Below are 20,762 nucleotides of genomic sequence, written 5' to 3' on the forward strand. Positions count from 1 at the left end.
CTTTTTCTCCTGTTTTCCTGACCCCAGCCCTCGAAGGAAACAGCCTGGTTCTTCGGACACACCAGCCCCCATGGTCCAGAAGAAAGGACCAGGCAACATTCAAAGTGACCGGGTCTATACTGGTGCATTTCCCCACTTATACCAATGAGTAAATTGTAGTATTGGGGCAGAGGGGAAGCCATAGGGAGTCCAGAGTTCAAATCCCTGCTGAGTTATTCAACCCAGGCAGGTCCTGCCACATCTCACCCGCTCCTCGCCCTGAGGGCTCAGGATTGCTCCTCTTAATTATTCTTTTCCTGTTTTAGCTGCTTCCTCCCCTTAGCCCTCCGCCAAGGAATAGTCACTATTTCTTCTTTTTATGCCTAGTTTTTCATCATAAAAGTGCCGCTGCTCGCTGGGAACGTGGGGAGAGCGGACAGCGAACGGCCTCAGCACTGGAGGCAGCCTGTCATGCCCCCTGCCGCCCTGGCTGTTGTCAGCTCATTTCCTTACTTTATGGACGTTGCCATCCACGCATAAAATTGTGTCTTGGGTTTTTAATTCAACATTATGTCCTGGCGAGCTTCCTGCGACATTGAGACGTTTTTGTAACCATGACTTGAATGGCTGCATTAACTGCCCACCAAGAGGTGAGGGTCCATTGTTTGGTGGCCCACTTCCCTGGCTCGGGCCACCTGGGAGTGTGTCTTCCCCACCTACTACAGTCCTCCTTCCACCTCTCAGAGCGCGCTGGGTCCAGACGTCAGCCTGAAACCCCTTCACCTCCCTGCCCAGGTGAAGGCCATCCAATGACCCTGCCCTCACTTCCTCGGGAAGCCAAGCACCTATATTTAAACAACGCCTCCTGCTATGAAGCTCTATTTTTTTTTTTTTTTATGGGCAGGAAGCAGAGTGGGTCAGTGCAAAGGCTCTTAGAGGCTGATGGACCTGGGTTCAAATTTTGCTCCGCTGGGTTTTGATAGCTGGAGGACCCCCAGCAGACAGGATGATGGACTCAGCCTCACAGGGTGCTGTCTGGTTAAAGGACAGGAGACGTGGGAAGACCCTCTACAAATGTCCCACATCTCTCCCTAGCATCACATCAGGGGGCAGCAGGTTTTCTGTGATTCTAAAGGCAGCAGCCAGCTGTCCTGGGAGCAGTCAACACCTAAAAAGGGTTTCAGTGGATGAGGAGGAGTTTTCTGGAAGTGGAGAATGGGCGACCTAGGCAGAGAGCAGCTCAGGCTTCCTCCTTCAGTCCCACCAGGTACCTGCCCAGATAGCGCCTGATCAGAGAGGCCTTCTCCAACCAAGCTTTGTGAAATAGCAGCAGCCCCGACCCACCATCCCCGTCTACTCCCCTCGTTTCCTCCTAGTTTCCTCGTGGTGCTCACTACCTGCGCTGTTTGCCTTGCTGCAAGGAGAGTGGGGGTTGGTCTGTCTTGTGCTCAGCCATATCCCCAGCACCTGGTAGTAGATGCTTGATAGATAAGTGCCAGTGCCTGACACATACTAGGCACTGCATCTTCCTCTGCCCAGTGCCAGTTTATTGAGGAACTACTGAACTAAGCAGCTACAACAGACCAGCCATTTAATGTGACCAAGAGCACTGTTGCTTGGTCATCCTGAGCTTAGCGTATGGAGGAGGAAATAGAGGCTCAGAGAGGGTTAGCAACTTGCCCAGAGCTGCACAGCAGCTGAGCTGGAATTCATACCCGGGTCTGGCTGACTCCAAAGCCCCTCTCTTGAAATGGGGAGCAGTCTCTGCCTGTACTTCTCCTGCCATGAGAGCTAAACTCCAAGATGGTGCTCACAAAGCATGCAACCCCCTGTCCAGGCCAATGATGGGACTCCCTGTGCAGGTCAAGTCTTACTCACCTGGGGGTGGGACCCTGAGGAGCCCCCAAAGTGCTAACCAAGCTCTGGAGCTAACCAAGCTTTCTCCTGCCCAGGCCCAGTATTGACCTAAAACTCTCTGTGGGCTTCCACCCGGCACTGGCTCCATTGCGGTCACCAGGTGCGCAAGGTTGCGTTGCTTGGTTGGTTTGGGATGGTTTGGTTTTGGTTTTGAGGTTGTCATCCTTGCTCTTGCACCATCTGTGAACTTCTTTCCCAGCCTTCAGAATCTTTCCGGAACCCCAAGGAGAAGCTGGGCTGGTCAGGTGTCCACGCCCACCCACCTGGCAGCTGGCCACCTGCCTCCTTCCTCTGGAAACCCCACCCCATCAGAGGACACGGCCCAGTGGGAAGTGAAAATGCAACTCACAGGCTGTTTTAAATAGAATTTTACCTCAAACATCTCATGGCCATACTCCAGCAGCCCTGCGGCGTGGCAAGCCTTCTGGTCTCAGAGTCAGAGCTGGGTCCATTCTCCCTGCACCTGCCAGCCGGGAACCTTGGCAAATCATGTATCGGCTCTGAGCCTCAGTTTTCCCATCAGTAAGAGAAACTGTGCACGGACTTGCCTGGCAGGATGACTGCGAGGTTTAGAAGGAGGCTGGTCTGTGGTAGGGTCTTCAGTGGGATATCAGGGTAGTCACTGTGGTTATTAGCGCAAGGATAACAGAGAGAAGAAAAGCCACACAGCACACCATGCACAACTACAGGTATCGCACATTTTCTGCTTCCTCATGCACAGACATTCACGCTTTTTCTAATAACACTGTAACATACTTTCACGTTCTGATTTTATTCACTGAGCATGAAATTAGCCACACTCTGCCATCTTCCTTCATTCTTCTAAATGCTTTGTTAGCAGCCATGCAGCCATCCAGCTTCCCTGTGCTTAGTATTAGGTTAGCTGTCTCCCCTGCAGGGAGGTATTCAGAGAGCATGACAATTATATATGTATATATATATAATGACAAATAACAGTTGCAGGGGAGACACTCAGGGGCGGCAACAAACACCTGTTAAGTGTTGATGGTTTTTCCGTTTTTGAGTCATTGCCACAGGATAGATTCCAGGCAGGGATATTATTGAGTCAAGGGGTGTGACAGTTTCATGGCTCTTTATATCAGTGCCAGCCTCTTTCCCAAAGGCACTGTCACCTGCAGCAGCTTTTGAGGACACTCACTTCTGCAGCAGGGCACCCTCTCCCTCATTTTTTGTTTGTTTGTTTTTTAATGGCTTGCTGTCTCTTTGAGTGTTGAACACCTTTCCTTTCATTCGTTAATTAATTGTCTCTCCTCTCTTGTGGGTTGCCCATTTATTTTACTGTGCCCCCAAGACAGGTGATAATTGAAGTCATTTCCATAAAGCTACATTTATTTCCCAAACTCCAGTTCCTAAATGTTTCTCTTGTCTGCATAACTCTCTTCCTCCCCCCCCCCCACACTATTTACTTAATACATTTTTAATTGACTTTAAATCAAGTCGCACTTTTGGAAAACTCCGACTCGCTTTAAGCAATCATAGCTTTGGTTTTGAAGAGTTATGTTTTCCCTGATAACACATGAAAACAAATCCGTAAACATATCCAAGGTGTGCTGGGGCCACCAGCCATCGGCGGGCATCGTTGGAGGTTAGATTGTCAGGAATCTAGGGATCCCGTGGTTAAACACAGCCACCGACAGAGGTGAAATTTGACACAAACTTACAACTAAATACATTATATTAAACATGAAATAGATACTAGAAGCTCTTTACTTCCTAATTATTTTGTTACATTTGCTATACTATCTGTGCTCCTGAGTTTGTTGTATCTGTATAGTGAAAACCTGTATCATGATGGCTACCACATATCCTTTCCCAGCTCTGAGTTCAGTGATCATGTTGGCAGTATTTACACCACGGACAAGGGCAGCAAATGCTACAATCAGGGCTTTTTATTTTCCCACTGGAGAATTGGTCAAATGTTTGCTGGTACCCAACTGACCATGATGGCTCCAACGCTCACATATTCAGCAGCTTGAATGACCTGCCTGACTCAAGGGTCTGTGCACCTTCCTGTGGGGACATGCACATATTCTCATGTACTTGTGAGCACAGGAGACCAGGGTTTCCAAGGACACCCAGAGTCAGGCATCTGGCACTGGTACCCGGGATGAGAGGCAAGGTGGTTCTGGAAGGGAGATTCATCTATTCTTTGCAGCTCCTGGTCCTTCTGAGCAAAGAAAGCAGGGGAGGCAGGAAGCAGAAGGAGTAGTCAGACCTTCCTGCCACACATCTGCTCTGGGTCCCCGGAGGAAGCGTCTTAGGCCGTCGGCCCCTTTGCAGATGCTTCCGCTCCATCCTGCTTTTTCTTCACAGAAACAGTCCATTGAGAGGAAGCAGCTCAGGCACTGTGAATTCACTCATTTCTCTAACAAGCACTTAGCGAGGGTTGGCTGTGCCCTGTGCTAAGTGCAGAGAATAAAAGATAAGGAAAAAGAAATTAATGTATTCAGCCACAGGGCAAATATACCTCAGGGAAGGTGTTGGAAAATGCACTTCGAAGCCGCACTTCCAGAATAAACTAGACTGAGCTTGGCTGTCCACAGCCCCCCTAACAGGCGAAGTGGGGCAGGGAGCGAGGGCCCTGGGGCCGGCCAACCGGATCCAGGGGAGCGAGGGCCTTGGGGCCGGCCAACCAGCTCCGCAGGCTCCATGACCTCAGGCGAGCCATTCATTCCTGCAAGCCTGTTTGTGTTTGCCTGTCTGTGAAAATGGGGGCATCAGGAGGAGGGAGATGTGCCCGTTAGGAGCCTGGCACAGAGTAGGTGCTGAGCCTGTTCCCAGGAACACGCTGTCAGGCATGCCCCATCCTTGGAGGGGGTCCTGCCATCCTGCCCTCACACCTGCCGACCCAGCCCCAGGGGAGACCCATGCTGCCCACCCAGCACACTAGTTTGGAACTTAATTAAGATTCCCTAACCTGGTGACTGCAGCCCGGGTTAGTATAAACAGAGATGCCAGCTCGCCTAAGCAATTAGCAGAGATGTTTCCGTGAAGGCCAGAGCGATCCTCAGGGCTCATTAACTACCTCCAGGAAGGAGGATGCGCCTCTGTCAATTTGACAGGAATTCCATATAATCCCCCTCTAGGCTGCCGCCAGGATGACGTGGGAAAAGCGAAATCTCCGTGAAGGAAAAGTTGTGGTTGGGCGATGGCTGTTATGTCCCCAAAATCATTTAGCTCAGGGGCTCAAATGGCCAGCTCCCAGATAGGGCATGGCAGGGCGAGGAAGGAGGAATTTATCTCCATCCATGTGGGTCCAGGAGGACGGTGGACTCTTTCCTTTGTTATTCCCCCCCCCCCCCACATTAAAGCTCTAGCCATAACTGCTAAAATATTTGCTTCTAAGAATAGATGCTTGTTGGTGCAGCAGATGTCTCCAAACGCAGGCTTTCGGTTCCTGTCAGAATGATGCGAACCAATGCGTGCCCGGGGGCCAAGAGGGCACCTGCTCCTTAATGTCCTGCAGGATGACATTCCCGTTGTTCCTGAGGTCCCTAGGGCAAGACTGGAGGGACTTGTTGTCAGATGGTTTTGGCCTTGAACTCTGGGAGTGGCTCTGTCATACCTGTCACTTGGACACTGCAGCCCAGAGGGGGGTGCAGGGGGAGGGGCAACAATAAGGGCTCTGGGCCTCCTGGCTGGGCTGGCACTGGGCTCTGTGCTGCCCAGCTGTGTGGCTTTGGGCAAGCTGCTTCACTTCTCTGAGTTAGACATTGGTGGGGAGCAAGTACTGTATTTCCCCATGTATAAGATACATATTTTTTTGAAAAATTTGGGATCTGAAAACTGGGTACATCTTATACAGAGGTTGTAGATTTTTTTAACTTGCATTTCCCACTTTTTCACACTTGTTTTTGCGCTCATTGTTGAAGACAGTGATTCGTCATCAGACACAGATGAGGACAAGCTAATGGATGGGAGTTTTGACAGTGATGAGGAGTTGTATGAATTTTATGATAAATAAAACTTGAGTTCAATAACTTTATGTAATACATTTTTTATTCAAATTTCAGGCCCCCAAATTAAGGAGCGTCTTATAGATGAGGAAATATGGTAATCCTTTCCTGGGGGGGGGAGGGTCACAGGTACAGAGTCCAAGGGGAGGTGCAGAGGACCTATTCCAGCACCCACTCACAGGAAGGACCCCCCCAAATACCCTCTTTCCCTGTCTCTGTTCACTTCATCAGTAAGAAAAGAGTCCCTGCCAAATGTCTCCCCTGCCCCCAGTTTGAGGTTGCTGAGGGCTTATATCATAGCTCTGCCACATGGGTAAGTAAAGGGGGTATTGTGCTCAGTTGTCCCATTGTCAGTTTGGTTACCCTGGAGATGTCTGAGACCCAGGAGGTCGAAACAGCTGTCACTGGGCCCTGGTGCTCTCTGAACTAGGGAGGCCTGGCCACAGAGGCACCCAGTCCAGGGTGTTCCGCTCTCCTTCCTACCTGCTGACTCCACATATGTGTCCCGAGAGCTCACCGAAGGCAAAAGCCTTCTGTGGACTCCGGGCCGCCCTGTCCCCATCCAGCTGCCAGCCTCCTGCATATAGGTCCCTCCCCACTGTCCTGTCGGTGCTGTGACCTTTCTGAGCCTCTGACTCCTCTTTCTGGACCTTCCCTGCTCACAAGCATGGAAGTGTGAGCTCCTATAATAAATGCCTCATTCCATAACACCCCAGCACTGCGTCCGTGCCAGGCCATGATATCACCACTTACATAACACTAGGGGACATCTTTGTCACCTCTCAAGGCCTCTGTCATCGTCATCCAGATGCGTCTCCAACCAATGGGCATAAGTCAAGGAGGGCTGCTTGTTTCTTTCCTGAAAAGCCATCCTTCAGGCCAGGGTGCATCTCATAGTTGGTGTCACGTGCACGGGAAGGGGGACACTGGATTGCATTAAGCAGCCATTGTGATGGGATTTAAGGAAAACAGGATGCTGGCGGAGCACTTTGAGCAGCTAGTCAGTTGGTCAGATGGGAGTCTCGGTGAGAGAGCTGCCTGCGGTGGTTGGAGGGGGCAGAGCGGCTGTGGCTGCACCCCAGGGAGGAAACTGCAGGCTGGGGGTGGAGAAATGATGGGAAGAAATGAACTGATGTAGAAATAGTTTGGAGGTGGAGAAGCCAAGACCTACAGAGAGACCGGATCGGATACGGGGGGTGATGAAGGGGCCACCAAGGCCAACTGTAGGATCCTGCACGAGTGACGTGCAGTCTTGCCACAGGCAAGGAAGGACCAGGCTGGAGGAGAGGCGGGGCGGAGGCTGCAGGCAGAGCACAGTGGGTTCATTCTCACTGGCTTGGGGGAGGGGACCCTGGGCTGTGCCACAGGGGAGAGGAGGTGTAAAGGGTGGACGTACATCCTGAGGACTGGGCAGGTTCCAGGTGAGAGGGAGATGGAGAGATGCCAGGGGCGACAGGTGTGCACCAGGTGGGCAGAGGAAGGCCCCAGGAGGGATGGCAGGCTTGGGACATATTGCCCGTGATGCCTCCTTCCTGGTGATGGTGCCATCAAGGAAAGTCAAAGACTAGGGAGTAAATGTGTGTGGATGATATATGTAGTGTGAGTGTAGTGTGAGCGTGGTATCGTGTGCATGGTGTTTGTGTTGTATGCATACTCATGTGCTGAGGGGTGTCCTGGCTCCAGGCTCAGCCCCTCTTGCTGCCTCTGTCCTGACCCGAGGTCACTGGAGAAGGCATGGGGAATGGGCCAGGGCATTGAGACAGGCCAGGGCTGCCGTAAAATAGAAGCAGGACCGGGTCTGCACCGAGACTGAGGGAGCATGGAGGTTCAGATGGTGCCAGAGCAGGAGGCCCGGAGCCACAGATGGTCAGGGCAAGGTGCACACCCCCCAGAACAAGGAGGTGCATGTTTCACAAGCATTTGCAAAACATGGACCAAAGCCTGGGTCCCAGGTTAAGGCTGGAGACAGAATGTATCAGACCCTGTCTCTGCCTGAGATGCTCACCTAGCCTGGTCACCTCACTGCGTTTCCTGCCCAAACTCCCCGTGAACTCCTATTCATCCATCAAAACCTTGCTCGGCCTGACCTGTGGTGGCGCAGTGGATAAAGCGTCAACCTGGAAATGCTGAGGTCGCCGGTTCGAAACCCTGGGCTTGCCTGGTCAAGGCACATGTGGGAGTTGATGCTTCTGGCTCCTCCCCCCTCCTATCTATCTATCTCTCTCTCTCCTCTCTAAAAATGAATAAATAAAATTAAAAAAAAAAAAAAAAAAACCTTGCTCAGCCCTGGCCGGTTGGCTCAGTGGTAGAGCGTCGGCCTGGCGTGCAGAAGTCCTGGGTTCGATTCCCGGCCAGGGCACACAGGAGAAGCGCCCATCTGCTTCTCCACCCCTCCCCATCTCCTTCCCCTCTGTCTCTCTCTTCCCCTCCTGCAGCCAAGGCTCCACTGGAGCAAAAGATGGCCCAGACGCTGGAGATAGCTCCTTGGCCTCTGTCCCAGGTGCTAGAGTGGGTCTGGTCGCAACAGAGCGACGCCCCGGAGGGGCAGAGCATCGCCCCCTCGTGGGCAGAGCGTCGCCCCTGGTGGGCGTGCCGGGTGGATCCCGGTCGGGCGCATGCGGGAGTCTGTCTGACTGTCTCTCCCCGTTTCCAGCTTCGGAAAAATACAAAAACAAAAACAAAAACAAAAAAACCTTGCTCAGGTCACTCCCCCGCCAGGCCTCATTCCCGTCTCTGGAGCACTTCTCTCCCTGTTCCCACTCCTATGTGTCCCCATTGTCACACCTGTGCCCCCTGGGCTGGGAGAGAGGGCAGGGACAGTCTGTGTCCTTCCAGCAATCCCAGTGCTGGGAGCCAAGTCCTGGCCTGGGGTCACACCTGCTTGTTCGACTGCCTCCACTGCTGGCTTGCTGTTTAACCTTGGGCAGCCACTGCCCCCGCACACTGCCCCAGCCCACCCGTGGCTTTGCCTCCTTTTGTGTAGGACGAGAGAAGGGACGAGATGCTTCTATAGCGTCTTTCAACTTAACACCTCCCTGCATTTCTGTCTGGCTGACGGAGACACCAGATCAGGGGCAGAAATGGATGTGGAAAGTGCTTTGAAAAATTCACAGCCGGCCCGTCAGGAGGCAAAGGAGAGTCTTTCTGTGGAGCCAGGGGAGGGGGTATGGACAGAGGCTGTGATGAAAAGGACAGTGTCAGAAGCACTTTGTACCATTTAATGTCAAATTCAGATCTCCCGGAAAGACAAGGGCATCAAATATTTACCAAAGCTGCATTAAAAATTAACCTTTAAGATATAGCTGTTTAAAGACCCTGAGCTCCCAGGAAATGTCCAGAAGTTAGGAGGGTGAAGGGAGGGAAAGGCAGGCTACATGCAGGACGTGAAGAATGAAGCCCCCAGAGGCAGGGACAGCTCCCCATGACCGCCCCCTTCCCCCACCAGAGCCAGAGCAGTCTCCAGCCCTGCCTCTGCAGAGGCACCTGGCCCATCCCCCTTGGCCATCAGCCCTTCCTGACTGTCCTGCGTGCCATCCCCTGCTTTCCTGCTCGCTGCGACACTGCCCACCAACCAATGGACTGTCTCCTTCATTTGAGTCTGTCTGCCTTCCCAGCAGCCAGCATGGTCCACAAGGGCAGGGCCTCTCAGGAGGTACATTTACTGCTCTCTCCCAGCCCTGAGACGTGGGGGACATGCATCTTTCTCTGACTCTGACCCTCCTGCCACCCTCTTTTAAGGACCCTTGTGATCATGCTAGGCCCACCCCTGGATAAGCCAGGACCACCTCCCCACCTTAAGGTCCTCCATTTAGTCACACCAGCAGTCTCCTTCACCACGCGAGACGACATTCATAGCTTCTGGGGTCTAGGACAGGGGCCTCACTGGGGGCGTTCATTGTGCCTCCGCAGGCCTGTGTGTAGTGTAGGGTCACAGGATGTGCTGCCAACCGGTTTGCATGCCCCCAGGAGTCTGTGAGCGCTCCCGTGGCCCCAAGCCCCGCCCTAGCAGGTGGTGTGGTTGGTCTTTTCCACCTTAGCTGTTTTGGTGGGCTTGTAGGAGTTTTCTGTGGCATTTACCCAACATGCACGTTTCACTTTCTAGCGTCAAACACAAGCACACCTTCTCCATGCGGTCTCCGGGACCACACTTCGTGGCTAAGAGCCCTGGCTGAGGGATTCCGGTGCCACCTCCGACGGATTGCCCTCTTCTCTCTGCAGCTCGCTCACCTCTGCCCTGTCAGGAGTGGGGAATAGCGTCTCCACCTCTCAGGGTCGCTCTGAGGCTGTGATGCCTGCTCGGTAGTCGCCTGATCATCACTGCTCAGGGCACCTGGCTGCCGCCTGATCATCACTGCTCAGGGCACCTGGGCTGCCGCCTGATCATCACTGCTCAGGGCACCTGGGCTGCTGCCTGATCATCACTGCTCAGGGCACCTGGCTGCCGCCTGATCATCACTGCTCAGGGCACCTGGGCTGCTGCCTGATCATCACTGCTCAGGGCACCTGGGCTGCCGTTATCTGGCAGCCAGCCCTGCTGGGTCTCCAGCTCTCTGCTTTTGTTCATGGTCACGACTCTCAACGTTCTTTGTTATTCAAATTGCCAGGTGCTCTGTCTTAACTTCCCAATTAGGATGCAGATGTAGCCAGCAGCTCTGTAGCTGTCACCACGGGCAGCTGGCCTCTATCCAGCCTGCCCCCTCCCCAGGCCACTGCCATGCATCAGGGATGGCCTTATGACCTATTGCAGTTAGCAGCCCAGACTGGACCCCTGGCCCCATCACTAATTGGATACTGGGCAAATGATACCACTTCCCTGAGCCTCAGTTTCCTCATCTGTAAATGGGGGAATAATGCTCTCACCTCACAGGGGTGTTGGGGGAGCTAAGTTGCACGAAAGAAACACCCAGTACACACCACCTCTAACCCTGCCTTTATCAGAACCAGCAAGGAGCCTCCCCGTTGGCTCCCCGGAGCCCTAGGGTCGTCCTAATGCCCTCGCCCAGTGGCTGAAACGCTCATTGGCAGCCCCCTCTGCCAATTCACCCCTGCTGGGAGCACCTCGTACCACACACTGGGGTCCTCTGAGCAGCCCTGGCTCAGACTGCGCCCTCCTCCTGGAATCCCTCCCATCTTCATGACTCAGTCTACTTGGGGCCTGCTTGACACAGCCCCAGGGAGTTTCCCGACCCCCTCCCCTGCCCCCATCCAAGGCCATGCCCTCCAGAACCCCCAGGACCCCACTCACGGGTGACACAGGGTAGATCTGCCACTCTGGTTTGGGTTCCCCCCTTCTCAGAGCCCTTGAGGGCAGGGCTCACGTCTGACTCCAGTCTGTGCCCCCAGCCCAGGCCTGGCAGATGAAGCCGCCGGGCCAGGTGTCAGAGGCCTGGTGGGAGGCAATGGCATCGACACGCAGTGAGAGGAGCACTGGTGGTCCGGGCCTGCTTGGCAGCGAGGGGCCAGGTGTCAGGGCCTGGGAGGACGGGTTGCTCTGTGATTGGGGTGGGGGACTCTTGGTGACAGGACTGCTTGCGCTCATGGACTGTAGCTCCTTAGTGGCTGAGGTGCAGTCTCATGAAAGCGGAACAGAAGTTGACATTTGCTGAAGCTTTATTCTGGAGGCTGTGCTGAGGCAAAGCCTTCCCAGGGCACATGGGACACAGCAGCGTGACTGTTGGGCTGTGTCCAGACAGGCCAGTTCAGAGCTGTCGCTGTCCAGCGGATGCCACAGCAGTGGAGGTCCTCTCTGGCTGCTGGATGCTCCTCTGTGACCGGAGTGGCATCGCATGGGGGCTGAGACCCAGAGGACTGACTTGCCTCGGGTAAAAAAGCATGTCAGGGGCAAAGGCAGGATCTGATCCCAGGCCTGTGAGACTCTGACACCAGTGGTGTTGACTGCTCTCAGCCCCTCTGCAGTGCCAGGTGGTAGTGACCGTCCCAAAGGCCTGCCAGAGCCTGACACGCAGCATGGCAGGAATACTCGGAGAGCAGGTCCTGAAGGCTGGGGAGGAGTTTGTCAAATAAGAAAGCTGTTCCCAGGCTGTGGGCGAGCGTGTTGGCACACTTGGCCATTCTGGAAAGAGATTCCTTTGAAGTGGCGGCCACGACAGTAGACACAGTAACAGATGCCCAGCAGTAAGGAGCCCTGAATGCCGGCTGAGGCATCAAAATGTCACCCTCTCGGAAACCACAAGCAGAATATTTTTTATAACATTATTGATTTTGAAATAGTTCATGTTATACAAGAGAACATATATAAAATGTATATGAAGTACATAAAAATAATGAAACAGACATGGTGTTCCCACTGCCCAGATGAGAAACAGAGCCGTGTCCGTACCACGGAGGCCCTCAGCACGCCCCTGCCCCTGGAGAGCCCACCAGGCTGGATCGTGTGTCTGTCACCCCCAACATAGGCATCTCCCCATGGAGAGACTGCTGAGCTGTTCCTTCCAGAGAAGTCATTCTGGGGAAATAGAGAAGCTGGCCTGGACCTGGGGCCCAGAAGCAAGGACAGAGCTTGGAGTTCTTGGCCAAGGTCGGGGGTGGTGCTGCCTCCATCTGGGGGGGGGGGGGCGCGTGCCTCTTCCATGTCAGCCTGGAACAGCAGTGAGGAGTAAAGAGGGACACTGTCTGCTGCCCCGCATCTCAGAAGGCCACTGGGGCAACGGTAGGGGGCAGACGGTGAACGCAGGTAGGAACTGGGCCTGCATTATAGAAGTTTTCCAGCTAACTGAGCAGCCTAAAGGGCAGTGGGCTATGTGGTAATGAGTTCACCGTCCCTGGGAGAAGCCAAGCAAAAGCTAGACAACTACCTGGACTTCCTCTATAAGCCTCCTCTGACTTTCTGTCCCTCTTCCCTCAGCCCCTGGGGTTCCCTCTGTCTCAGCATTCACCCATGACATTGCTGTCTGCCCCTCCAGACGGGGTCTCAGGGCCTGGATAGAGCAGCAGACACAACTCCACTTAAGCCCTGCCCTCACGGAATGAATGAGCTGGTGGGAAGGCAGGCAGTGCTCAAAAGTGGGAGACAGCACAGCAGCCAGTGGGTGGTGCGGCAGGGAGAAGCAAGCAGGGGACAGGGGATGCAGGAGGCTCAGGAGGAACTCCCTAAGAAGCCATCCTCATCAAAACTTGAGGTGGCTAAGAAAATGAGCCACACACAGGCACCTTGGAGCAGCCTCGGCACTGGGAACAGCCAGTGCAAAGGCCCAGAGGCAGGACTACCCAGGAATGTGGGAGGCACCGCAAAGAGGCTCATGTGGCTAAAGAGAGAAGGCATGAGAGGAAACCACATCGGGAAGCACAGGGAGGCCAGCATGAGAGTCACCAGGGCCTTGGGGATTTCAAGCAAAAGAGATTTCTATATTTTCTCTCTCTCTCTCTCTCTCTCTCTCTCTCTCTCTCTCTCTCTCTCTCGCTTCTGTGTTGAGAATACACTGTAAGGAGGTGGGTGCAGGGAATCAGGTAAGGATACAGGAAACACCTCAGATTGGGAGGATGGTGGCTTGGACCGTGGGAGTAATAGTGAGAACGGTGAGAAATGGCACGAGTCTGTGACTGTGTTGAGACAGTGGTACTGGACTGGACGTGGGTGTGAGCAAAGGGGCCAAGGACAGGCCCAGGTTTTCACCCCTAGCTACAGACGGAGCGGCCATCAGCCGGGATGGGGAGAACCACGGAGGAGTAGGTTTTAGAAAGAAGCTCAGGAATTCTGTCTGGACACGTTAAGAACGACATGCCTGTTAGATATGCTGGGGGGATCTCCAGGTAACTGTTGGAATTCAAGTCTAAAGTTCAGGGGAGAGGTGACCCTGATGACAGCTCTCCAGGATGGAGGTCAGAGAATGGGGGAGGGGGGAATCTAAACATGGCATCCTGGGGCAGACGACAGACAGAGCTCCTGGTCGATGGCCTGGCCCGTTCTGATATCTGCAGCATTCTCCATTGCATGGGAAACCACTCCTTTTGAACAAGTGTCCGACTGGCGGACATTTCTTGGTGCTAATCTTCCCCTTTCACCCACACTGCTGCAGTCAGTAAGTTTGTGCATATGTGCCCTGTGAGCCCATTTGCAGGACAGTCATGAAGCGGAATTGCCGGGTCAGAAGGGGTGTGCACCTGCCGCTTTGCTAGGCGTTACACTGCCTTCCCAAGGGATCCTGATGTCCCCCTACCAGCGGTGAAGCAGAGGCGTAACACACCACCGGCAAACACACCAGCAAACGCAGCCTTTCTGCTCTTCACCGAGTGCAGAGTGAAAGAACGTGGAAGCCTCCCTTTGTCCACGCCCTGGAATACTTTTTCATTATGGCTCTGATTTGCGTTTCTCTCTGCTCAGACTCTGAATTTGCAATCTGCCAGTTCCTCCCTCTCTCTCTCTCTCTCCTTGGCAGCTGGTCTGCGCAGCTTCTCTCTTCTTGGATCCTTTTGGGTAATTTTCTGTTTTCCTGGAAATCCACCCATTTCATCGAGGTTTTCTGATTGGGTTGGACTGAGCTGAGCGGTAGGCTCCTGTGTTCCTCCCTCGTTAACTGTCTGCTCCCCTCAGCTTCCCTGCGCGCTGCTTGGCGCCGGCACCGTTGTTGGCCCTGGGGAGACAGCGGCAAGCCAAGACCGATGAAAAGCCGTACTTTTATGGAGCCCACGGACAATTTAAAAATACATACATAAAGTATATGGACCGTTAGATGGTGACAGGTGCTAGGCAGAAAAGCAGGGTAAAGGCAGCAGGGAGTCTCAGATGGACTGCATTTTGAACCGGGTCAGAGAAGGTCTCCGTAACAGCTGACCTGAAGGGAGGCGGGAATAAGCTGGGCGTTTATCTGGGAGAAGAGCTGGAGCCTGCTGGAGCAGGCCGTGTGTTCATCTGGCTTCTCCGGAGGACCAGAACCAGTAAGATACCGACGTATGAAGAGATTTACTCTAAGGGACTGGCTCACAGGGTCATGGAGGCCGAAGAGTGCCAGGGTCTGCAGCTGGCAACCTGACGGGGTGTGGACGCCTGAGAACCAGGGGAGACAGGGGTGCCTGTTCCAGCCCGAGGCAAGTGTGCAGGCAGGAGAGACGGACGTCCCGGCTCACAGACGGTCGTGCAGAGAGGGCGCCCGCCCTTCCTCCGCCTGCTTGCTCTGCCCCGTCACCCTCAGTGGACCGGACGGGCCCACCCACATCAGGCAGGGCCACCTGCTGGACTCAGTGTACTGAGCCAGATACGCATCTCATCCAGACACATCCAGAAATAACATTTAGCCAAATGTCTGGATTTCTGTGGCCCCGTCAAGGTGACACGTAAAATGAGCCACCACTTTGGAATGGAGTGAGTCGAAGGGAGAAGGTCAGGGATTTGATTGGAGAAGGTGGAGAGGAAGGTTTTGGCTCTTATGCTGAGTGAGCTAGGAGCCATGGAGGGTTTGGAGCAGGGGAGCGACATGATTTGAGGTAGATTTTCACAGGGTCCCCCCCTCTGGCTGCTGCATGGATTGTAGACGGGAGGAGCTGGCCAGTGAGGAGGCCACAGTGAGAACCCCGCTGACTTGGACCATGGTAGAGGCAAACGGGGCGGCAGGAAGTGCAAGGTTTAGGGCAGGGGTCCCCAGACTTTTTACACAGGGGGCCAGTTCACTGTCCCACAGACCGTTGGAGGGCCACCACATACAGTGCTCCTCTCACTGACCACCAATGAAAGAGGTGCCCCTTCCAGAAGTGCAGCGGGGGGGGGGGGGGGCAGATAAATGGCCTCAGGGGGCCGCATGCGGCCCGCGGGCCGTAGTTTGAGGACGCCTGGTTTAGGGAGACATCTGAATGAAGAGGCAACAAGATTTGCTAAAAGGTCAGCTGTGGGGTGTGAGGGACAGAGAGGGATCAGAGACACTCTGGGACTCCCATGTGAGCAGCAGGAAGGACATAGTCACATTTGCCGAGGTCAGAAGAATTGCGGGGAAGGCTGGTTTGCGGAGAACAGTGTGGTTTTTAGTTTGGGGCATATTGAGTTGGAGATGTCTATTAAATATCCAGCTGGTGATGTCAAGCAGACAGGTTAGAGGTGTGAGCTGGAGTGCAGAGGAGAGCTTGAGGGTGGAGAGTCCTCAGTGTACACTGTTTAAATCGGCGGGAGGAGATGCAATTATCAGGAAGGAGTAGAGATGGGGAGGAGGAGAGGAGGCCAGGAAGGTGGGAAGTGGCCAGGAGGACAGCCAGGAGAGAGGCTGGAATGTCCCTGAAGCAGGAGGAGTGAGCACCTGGGTAAGTTCTGCCACAAGGACAAGCAAAAAAAAAAAAAAAGAAAAAAAGACGAAGAAAGTGGCCACTGGATGTAACATGGAGGTCTTTGGCGGCCCTGACAAGGGCAGATTCTGCAGAATGGCTGGGACGAAAGCCTATCTGAAGAGGTGAAGGGACAGCAGGGAAGGGGCATTGCGGAGCAACAGTAAGGTCTTTCCCTAGAGCTTAACCTGTGTCTTCCTGTGTTTTAACTAGATTCACCCACACACTGGCTTCTCCTGGCACTGAGGCCCGAGAGAAATGTCCCCTGTGTGTCCCCATGGAGGAGACACCAATGTGACATTTTGTTTCCTTCTGCTTCCCCAGAAAGCCCTTTTGCCGTGCCTCAGGATGGGGGAGGTGAGACCCGAAGCCCCCGGCATAGCCTCCAAGAAGAACAACTTCAGCAGAGACGCCAGGGAGAGCCTCGGCAGCTGCGGCGGCAGCCGAGGAAACACCACCTGTGCCCAAAAGCCCCTCCTGCGGACTTCTAAGATTAGGAGCAAACTCAGGGGTGGGGGCCCGGGACGGGGTGCAGGGGAGGGGGTTCTGAGCCACCCGTCTGCAAGCAATAGTCCCATTTTGGGCTGGTGGCTTCTGAGAGATGACGCCATTATGGACTCGAGGTGACCCACACAAAGCTGATTGGGCCAGTTCCAGCTGGAAGGATTTGGGTCCATGCCTCGCACCCATGATTCCCTCGCATAGTGACTCATGGGCCTCTGCGTGTCAAAATAACGAACGTGAGTGTGTGTGTGTGTGTGTGTGCGCGCGCGCGCGTGCGCAAGTATGTGATATGGGTATTCTTTTTGTTTGTTTGGTTTTTATTGTATCCCTCCAAATTCTCTGATGGGCACTTGTCACTATGTGGTGGGGGTCCTTGCCAGCCACCTGGGTTCCAGTGTTTTGCTGTAGCCGGTGGCTATGTACCAGGTAGAATCGGCAAACACGAGGCCCAGCCCTGCTGTGTCTTGGGGGGATGCTGGAGATTTGGGGGTTCGTTGTTACCATAACAACAGTGATAAGGGTCATGTCTCTGATTGTCCATGGGGTGGGTACTAGGTTGGGTGTCTTCTTCTTACACACCTTCTCTCACCACTGGTACAGGGGTATGATGGACCCCCCAGCAGGGACAGCCCTAAGCACGGGAGGTGCCCAGGGTCACTCGGTGAGGAGACCAGCCCCTCAGTGTGACTCCAGAGGTGTGGGAATGCAGAATCCCAGGTCCCAGCCCAGAGCACTCCCAGCGCAGCCCCAGGCATCTCCTGGTCACTTCCCCGTGGACTGGCCACACGCCAAGTTCTCCACTGTCATGGGCCCGACCCCGATTCACATAGCACATTCTGCTTAAGCACCGGCTATGTCCAGGCCCCGTGCTGGACAGTGGTGGGGACGAGAGACAAGTCAGGCAGCCCGCATCCCCATCCCAGGGGAGCCGCCATCTGGTGGGAAAGATAAGACACTGATCTTTCTTGGACAGGGTGATGAGCAGTATGGAAACCCAGAGGAAAAGGTTCTAGAGGCCCTTCCATTTTAAGATGAGACTTTCAAACAGACCTGGACGCCCATAACATTCATCCACAGAGCTCACCATGGCCACGGCCCACCTGCTTCCCAGGGCACACAAGGGAGGGCCTTGTCCAGGAAGTGATCGCATCAGCCCCAAGGGCCACTCTGCCCATATAGACACACTCACCCCACTGGTGTCAGTGATACCGAAACGTCCCCGAGCTCTTAGCTCAGTAGGCCCTGCTCGGTGTATGTGTGGCCCCTTTGGATCACATATCCTTGCTTAGCTAGACCCAGTGTTCTCACACCCAGACTATCAGACGCAGCAGTGAGTGGGCAGGCTCCTCCTCACTACCCACGATGCTGGTTTTCTAGCTGGTGAGAGCGGTCAGAGAAGAAATAAGTGGTGAATAAGGAAGACATCAGTAAAGGTGAGCACTCTGCCGGGAATTCAGTGACAACATGTGAGTGTGGGTCGTGTTGAACTTGGGCCATCTGGGAAGAAGGCCCTTTTAAGCAGGTAATAGCTAATTGCAGATCTGGATGATAAGCAAGAGGCAGCCATGGGATAGGGGAAGAGCGTTCCAGGCAGAGGAAGCACCTAGTGAAAAGGCCCTGCGGCAGCAGCAGGCTCAGTGGGTTCAGGGAATCAGAAGGTCCCTGGTGGCTGGGACACGGGGAGTGCGGAAGGGGTGATGGTGAGGGTGCCCAGACTCTGTGGTTCACTGTGAGACAGGTCCCACCCTTGATAAAGCAGAAAGAACTTTCCAGGGTACAAAGTGCTTTCCCTACAGCCTGGCTTTTCCTCCTCTCAACAGCCCCACGAGGAAGGGACTCTCCTCATTTTATGGATTAGGAAACATTCACATAGGTCAAGTGGCTTGCCCAAGGCCCCACTGGCTGAGGCCATGGGCCCAAGGCTGAGGAAGACCCAGGCCCATGGCTTCAAGCCCGTCTCTTCCAGATTGCGGTGCCAGGGCCTGGGTAGACAGTTCGGGAGAGGCAAAGTGGGAGGACCTTCACTTGGGGTCTTGATTAGGGATGGGTATAGCTCCTTTTCCCTCAGATGTGAGTCATTCTGGACACATGCCAGGCCTCATCCCCATGGAGAAGCAGCTGCTACGGAGGGCGCTCAGCAGCCATGCAGCCCAGCTGGGTCAGCCCACACCTGTGTCCCATGTGCAGCTCCTCAGAAGTCACAGGAACCTAACCCCGTGGGCTTGTGGGAGGGGGAGGTGGGCGCAAGACCCAGATTGGCATCAGCTCTGCATTAAGAGCAATGTGACCATGGGCAAGTCCCATGCCTTCTCTGCCCTCCGTTTCCCCATCAGTAAGAGGAAGAAGTCAGACTAGGTATGTAGGGGACTTGCAGGTTTAGCTTTCTGTGGTTCCGGGTGGCGCACATGCAGCTGTGTGTGCCCTGTCTTTGCCAAGGAGGAGCCAGGGGCCTTGCCTCTTTGCCCCAGAGACCACTGTCATGTAGACCAGAGAGGGCTAGGATTCACCTGCCCTGCAGCCCTCAGACAGACAACTTGCAGGACAGAGTCAGGGCAGCTTGCAGGGAGATCCAGGCATAGAGAGCAGAGACCACAGCGTTGCCCCTTCCCAGCTGGGTGCCTTGGGCAAACCGCTTTTCACCGAGCCTCAGTTTCTCACCTGCCAAGTGTGCAGGGCGGAGTCATAGGGGGGGCAGGTAACAGCACTCACTGCCTCACCCTGTTGCTGGGCGTTGAAGACGGTGCACGTGGGTGTGAGCAGCCCGGGTAGAAGGCTGCTCAGTCCCTCCTGATGTCAAGAGCTCCCCAAAAGCCTGTGGGACGCCGGGTCATCCCCACAAAAACCTACCCTGATCCTACTGTGGTGGGCAGACACGCCAATTAGTCGAGTTCCCTGAGAATAAGGTGCAGGGTAAAGACAAGTCCAAGTAGAGATGTATAGAGTATTTTCGTGACTCCCAAGACTGAGTTCTGCAGCTGCCCGTTTACTTTTTTACTGTGAGCTTCCAGCTAGCACCACGTAACCTGTCTAAATAACAATGTTAACGACAATACGAAGAGAAAGAAGAGGACCATATACCTCCAAGGAACTGGTGTTTGGACTCTGGGCTGCGTAACCCACGCCCTGTCTTTGTCCGGATTTCCCCCGCTGGGAACTGTGTTATTAATGAGCAGTTTTATGCTTTTCTTCTCGTCCGAATATGGTGTCCTTGTGGTGTGTTTTGGAATCTCTATTCAGAACCAATAGCTGGCAGTACTCACTTTAACCTCTGAAATCGTCCTGCACCCCGAGGAGCAGCCTGCTCATGCGGACATGCCTGGGGCCGCCCGCTGTCAGGTGAACATCTGATGCTGACCAGGACCAATATGAAACAGGCCTTAATTGAAAACACATGCACACTGACACCTGTGCATACACACATGCATGCACATGTTCATACACACGACTGCAGGTAGATCCCATCTCTCTTGCTTTAGGAAAAAAAAAAAAAAAAAACAGGCCCTGGCCAGTTGGCTCAGTGGTAGAGCATCAGCCTGGCGTGCAGGAGTCCTGGGTTCTATTCTCTACCCCTCCCTTTCTCCTTCCTCTCTGTCTCTCTCTTCCCCTCCCGCAGCCAAGGCTCCATTGGAGCAAAGTTGGCCTGGGTGCTGAGGATGGCTCCATGGCCTCTGCCTCAGGTGTTGGAATGGCTCTGGTTGCAGCAGAGCAATGCCCTAGATGGGCAGAGCATCGCCCCCTGGTGGGCATGCCGGGTGGATCCTGGTCGGGCGCATGCAGGAGTCTGTCTGATGGCCTCCCCATTTCCAACTTCAGGAAGAAAAAAAAAAGAAAGAAAACAGCAGGTAGGCGACTAGCTGGGATAGGCGGCATTCTCCCTCATCATTTGAAAAACTCCTCAAGCAAATCTGGGCCCCAGGACTGGAAGGAAGGACTTAGGGGTACCAGGTAAAATATGGTCAGAAGTGGAGGTAACTGACTCCTTCTTCCCAGCTCATCACCAAATCCAAAGCTCCATTTAGGTCATTTCAATCACAACAAGACTTGGGAGGGGGGTGTTTCGAGCCCAGCACTGTTCCCATGCTCCCAGCAGGGCGTGCAAACCCTGTCAGTGCCAGGAAG

At 54.2% G+C, this 20,762-nt stretch overlaps 1 protein-coding gene across 2 annotated transcripts in view; it reads left to right on the top strand.

The window, feature by feature from the left end:
- SHISAL1 (shisa like 1) overlaps positions 1-20,484 on the top strand; it is a 125,015-nt gene extending 104,531 nt beyond the window's left edge. For both annotated transcript variants that reach the window (XM_066255782.1, XM_066255773.1), the window contains exon 5: positions 16,464-20,484. In XM_066255782.1, the coding sequence (XP_066111879.1) occupies position 16,464 (1 nt within the window). In that variant the 3' untranslated portion in view covers positions 16,465-20,484. The remainder of the gene's footprint in view (positions 1-16,463) is intronic.
- Positions 20,485-20,762: the final 278 nt, after the last annotated feature.

The sequence above is a fragment of the Saccopteryx bilineata genome, chromosome 1, assembly GCF_036850765.1.
Source record: "Saccopteryx bilineata isolate mSacBil1 chromosome 1, mSacBil1_pri_phased_curated, whole genome shotgun sequence".
NCBI lineage: Eukaryota > Metazoa > Chordata > Mammalia > Chiroptera > Emballonuridae > Saccopteryx > Saccopteryx bilineata.